At 40.9% G+C, this 5,575-nt stretch overlaps 1 protein-coding gene across 1 annotated transcript; it reads left to right on the top strand.

The window, feature by feature from the left end:
• Nucleotides 1–398: 398 nt before the first annotated feature.
• mc4r (melanocortin 4 receptor) lies at nucleotides 399–2,007 on the top strand. Its single transcript, XM_015000159.2, has one exon. The coding sequence runs from the start codon at nucleotides 646–648 to the stop codon at nucleotides 1,633–1,635; it is 990 nt and encodes a 329-aa protein (XP_014855645.2). The 5' UTR covers nucleotides 399–645; the 3' UTR covers nucleotides 1,636–2,007.
• The last annotated feature ends 3,568 nt before the right edge of the window (nucleotides 2,008–5,575 follow it).

The following is a 5,575-nucleotide window of genomic DNA, read 5'->3' as shown; positions in this document are numbered from 1 at the left end:
AATTTTCAGAGAACATAACCCATGTTTATTCCTCCTGTTAGAACTGTTTATATAATAAATAAAAGCAGTGCTGGTTTCTGCACATCACTAATTGAAAATAAGAAAAGCTTCTGCTATAATAATCATAATTCAGCTGCTGAATGATTATTATTTATTCATTCATAAACCAAATTACATTAAATAACAGTTTTACTCTCTTCAGTCCTGAAAAGTTTCAAACATTGCAACAAATTCATTTCAGTGATAAAACCTTGAGTAATGCGTCAGCCTAAACTTTGCTCCTCCTACACCTCCCACTTTATCTGTGAGGGTGGGATGGGCTGAGGGTGTGTGTGTGTGTGTGTGTGTGTGTGTGTGTGTGTGGTACATAAGCAGAGGGAGAGAAAGTGAGACCAGAATAAGACCACAGTGGCTGAGAAGTGATGATCGGTCACACAGCAAGCCGCTGCGCTCTGCCTCTCTGGATCCGGCTGATTATTTTTCACCCTTTCACCGTTTCTCCTCCACTTTTCTTCCTCACGTCGTTTCACTGAAACCAGAACAACAGGATTGTTTTTACTGCTTGAGGAGGAGCTGAAAGATGAAAATGGGATAAAGAAACAGCTGAGACTTCAGGACTTGCTGTAACAAAGAGAAGAAGTGAAGATGAACTCCACGGCTCAGCAAGGCTTGATCCCAGGCTGCCTGAACCGGAGCCTCTGCTCAGGAACTCTGCCAGAGAAAGACATTTCCGGAGAGGAGAAGGATTCCTCTGCTGGCTGCTACGAGCAGCTGCTGATTTCCACCGAGGTCTTCCTCACGTTGGGCATCATCAGCCTGCTGGAGAACATCCTGGTGGTCGCCGCCATCATCAAGAACAAGAACCTCCACTCCCCGATGTACTTCTTCATCTGCAGCCTGGCGGTCGCCGACATGCTGGTCAGCGTCTCCAACGCATCGGAGACCATCGTCATAGCGCTGATCAACGGCGGCAGCCTCACCATCCCCGTCACGCTCATCAAAAGCATGGACAACGTGTTTGACTCCATGATCTGCAGCTCTCTGCTCGCCTCCATCTGCAGCTTGCTCGCCATCGCCATCGACCGCTACATCACCATCTTCTACGCCCTGCGGTACCACAACATCGTCACCATCCGGCGGGCGTTGCTGGTCATCGCCGGCATCTGGACGTGCTGCACCGTCTCCGGCATCCTCTTCATCATCTACTCGGAGAGCACCACGGTGCTCATCTGCCTCATCACCATGTTCTTCACCATGCTGGTCCTCATGGCGTCGCTCTACGTTCACATGTTCCTGCTGGCGCGCCTGCACATGAAGCGCATCGCCGCCCTGCCGGGCAACGCGCCCATCCAGCAGCGCGCCAACATGAAGGGCGCCATCACCCTCACCATCCTGCTGGGGGTGTTTGTGGTGTGCTGGGCGCCCTTCTTTCTGCACCTCATCCTGATGATCACCTGCCCCAGGAACCCCTACTGCACCTGCTTCATGTCTCACTTCAACATGTACCTCATCCTCATCATGTGCAACTCCGTCATCGACCCCATCATCTACGCCTTCCGCAGCCAGGAGATGAGGAAGACCTTTAAGGAGATCTTCTGCTGCTCTCAGGCTCTCTGGTGCATTAGCTTTCTGTGAGACGCTCCAGGTATTTCATCTATAATCAGTGAGCAGTGCAGAGCTCCAGGTCTGCAGGATGAGTGGGGTTGATTAGACGGTTGGCTAACCACAGGATTTGTCTGCAGTCCACAATGTTGTGAATCTAAAAGGATGAAGAGCCTGAAATGTCAGTTTTGCAGCTGCACAGATTGAAAATGCTTCGGTGTAATGATATATTTAAAGCACATTAGACAGCTAAGAATGAGATAAGACACTAACTTTGCTACAACTGAGATTACTTTGTCTCCATTGGTTTCTTGAACATGGAAGCACTGGGGTACGACTTTATAGCATCAAGATAATAATGTTACTCTTAACTGTAATCATAACATTGTAGGGCAAAAAGGAAAATCATAGCATTGACTTATAAGGTGATTATACCTTATAAGACAACCACAGGATTGCATTATAAAGCGATTATAACATTGTAATTATAACTTACCCTTATAAGGTAATCCCGCAATCACAAGTTTGCCTTATAAGGCGAGTTTTTCTCTTTAAATTAATCACACCATTGATTTCTGAGGCAACCATGACAGTGCCATAGAAGGAGGCCTATTGCTTCCTGAGGTTACCATAGCATTACTGTATATAGCCGTCAAAGACCTTATAAGGCAATGAAAACATTACTGCACATGTCAGTCATGAGGCTAAAGAAAGAAGGATTGTAATTCTGTTTACCAAAGGAGTGAATCTGTGTGTGATGAAGTCTTGCTGCTTTCCAGATGTTTCTGAATGTTTCTACAGCATTATTCATGAAGTTCATCTTAGAGCTAAACCAACATGGAAGCTAATTGTGAAGCGCTATAGCTAAACACAACAAAATACTGTAGATTTACACAAAGCTATATTTAGCGTTGACTCGTTGTGTAAGCACCGAGTCGACCAATCACGGATTGTCACATGGCACATTGTAAGCCAATAGCGTCCCTTCATCGTCGACCAATCACGTCCCGTCCTGTACTTGCTTTTTTTTTTTTTCATTTTTGGTCAGCTTTATTCAACTGAAAGTTTACAAACCAGCCAAGTAAATTAATGCTTTAAAACTTAATTCAGTTAAAGGAAGCTTGGTGCGCTAAAGGTTTGCTAGTTTAGCAAAGGCGCTAAACGAAACATTAGCTCTGCCATTGGTAGCAGAGCTAATGTTTCGTGCTAATTATAATGTGATTGTGCTAATTGTATTGGGCTAATTAGCACATTAGCAGGTTAGCGGAAGTGTACCCACTGCTTTGATTTCCATTTTTATTTCACAGCACAAATTTCAAGGACACTATTGGTCTCTTTCCAGCACAAATCAGCTAAACTTTATTATAAAACTATTTTCTTTTATAGCAGACTTTATTGTTTAATTTAAATCCTCAGCCAAAAAAGTAATGTCATTAAGTTAAAAGTTCTCAAAGAAAATTCAACATTGCACAATACTGAACTAAAAAATAATTTGAAGCATTTGATGGCACCATTCACAGGTTCAAACAGGGTAAAAAACAATCTGCACTTTCCCACTGCAGTGAATGCATCAGAATGTTTTCTAAATCTCTCAGGCACATCCGTTTCTGAATAAAAGTGCACATTTTTCTTTATTTCCCAAAGATTTGAATCAATTCTCTTTGAAGCAGCATGACAAATACTGTGACTAAAAGTTAAAGCTCTTAAATCTGCTTGTTTCTCATCGGCGCTCTTGTAAGTTTGTGTAGGTATTTGTGTAAATTTGCACATTTGAGTTATTCACACTGGCACTTTAAGCATGTGGTTATAAATAAGTCTATTTTTCAATGTGTTTGTGTGCAAGGGCAGATTATAATTAATGTAGGTTTTCTCTGTGTGTGTGACCTGCTGCTTTTTTAGATCTTTGCCTTAATGGTGTTGCACTGTGATATAAACAGAAACCGTATTCTGTATGAAAGTGTCTCAGTAAAAAAAGATTATGTACAGTTTTGATGTTTTAAGTGTTTCCTTTTTAACGTACATCTCTGTAAACTTGAATTGCATTCAAACGCCCACAAAACGCACAACAGAGCAGATGTAAACAGGGTGTCTTGTGATCAGCTCTGACATGTGATTCATGCAACTGAAAAACATGTTTTTTGTATTTTTTTTCCATCAGTCCGTACTGTGAATCACTGCTGCTGTGACTTGAATAAATCATAATGCAACCTGAGCCGCAGATCTGCCTGGAACTTTACTCTGGTTTTGCACAAAGCTGAGATAAAAATCAACGTTTCCTTCAGTTTGGGAGGAAATCTGACCTTCAGATTGCAAACCATTAAATTATGGCTTCCAGAAATTCCTCCAGATGATTAATAATCACTTTTTCTTCAGGAGAATTTCATATATTGCAGCTATTCAATCTGATAAAGCCAATTACTTTGGCTCTCAGAAGAGCATACTTGTTTTTCTTTACGGCCTTGAATGGCACCCGAAAAACCTTCAGTGATGCTTTTAAACAGTGGCAGGAGCAAGAAATTTAATTCTTTCCATTGTGAAGAAAATTTCAAATCAGTTTTGGTTGATAGGAAATTAAAAATGCAACATTTTTCTTAGTAGATCAAGAAAGAGGGATGGCAAACATCACCCAGAACTGGAAAAGGTTAATAGGACAATGTCGATAAAACTGACTTTGTTATATTTCTTTTTCAGCAAAAACATAGATGCTAACTAGCTAGCAAGGGAATTTTTGCAGTACATAATACAGATGTCTGCACACGACTCAAATTTATGCCTGACAGAAAAGATGTGTGAGGAAAAAAACTAAAATTTAATACCTGTGATTATCGCATTTAAGGCCAAACTACATTTTTTTACCTGGATTTAAGACATTTTAAGGCCTTAAGTTTAGATACTTGGATTTAAGGCTTTTGAAAGGTGCTGTTGCAGGAGAGGCTGCAAACGACAGCTTTACCTCCTCTTCCTCATCCCTGTAGTCCTACTGCCACCTGCAGAAAAACACTGCCTGGTCAGAAACAACCAATCAGAGTCAGGATGTCTGTCACCGCTCTAGCTGCCAGCATGGCCTATCATAAATGCTAGGTCTTATTAGCATATAGACCAATGACTGCAGATAAACAGTTTAAGTCTGACACAATCACATTTAGCAGCAAGTATGTGAGGTTGATTGGCAGCGCTAAGACCCGCCTCCTGGCTCTGATTGGTTGCTTTTGGCATTCTTCAGACGGCAGTAACAGCTCAGGGAAGAGGTGGAGCATGTCGATCTTTTCACAGATTATCCGTCTTACAACAAACTGTCACGACATAGTGACAGTTTTAACAAACATCTTATTGTGACTGTTTTGAGATTCATCTGAATTATTTATTTTGATGTATTTTATGTTGAAAACCTTTCATTAGAAGAGTGTTACATTTGTCAAAATATTTTTATATTCTGTACATTCCTCCTCCAGTTTGATTTTGAGTTTAAATCCCCACAGTAATCAGGAGAGCTTTTATCCATATTAATATATTTTAATAAGCTGGATGGGTAATCTGAAAGCTTTTACTTGTAAAAGGTGTTTTCTCTTTTCTCTATTAGCTAAGCTGTTTGCATTCGAGGGTCTCTGCTGGGGCTCCGAGAAGAAAACAAATCCATCAGAAAGACACCTGGAACATTAGCGGAAAGAAAATACAAAACTTTGCCCATTTAGACTGAAAGAAATTCCTTGGAGGTCAGAAGCATAAAAGCTCCTCAAGGGGGATAAACAAAACCCTACGCCTCCACTGCTACGGGTTTTACAGTGAGGATGAAGATTTTAATGTTTGTTTTTATCAGGTAGCAGATAAACATCTTTATTCTTTTATCTCTTACTACATTTACTCACTTGTTTGATTTATCATAAACAGAAAGTGTTTGTTTTCAAGGTTAAAACATGAAGAATAAAGACTTCTTCAGAGCACAAATCTGAAAACTTTGGCTGAAATTTGGTAA

This window comes from Poecilia mexicana, unplaced genomic scaffold (assembly GCF_051168715.1).
Source record: "Poecilia mexicana isolate PSO_F unplaced genomic scaffold, ASM5116871v1 scaffold_20, whole genome shotgun sequence".
Lineage (NCBI taxonomy): Eukaryota > Metazoa > Chordata > Actinopteri > Cyprinodontiformes > Poeciliidae > Poecilia > Poecilia mexicana.
This window is presented reverse-complemented; position numbering and strand designations above follow the sequence as displayed.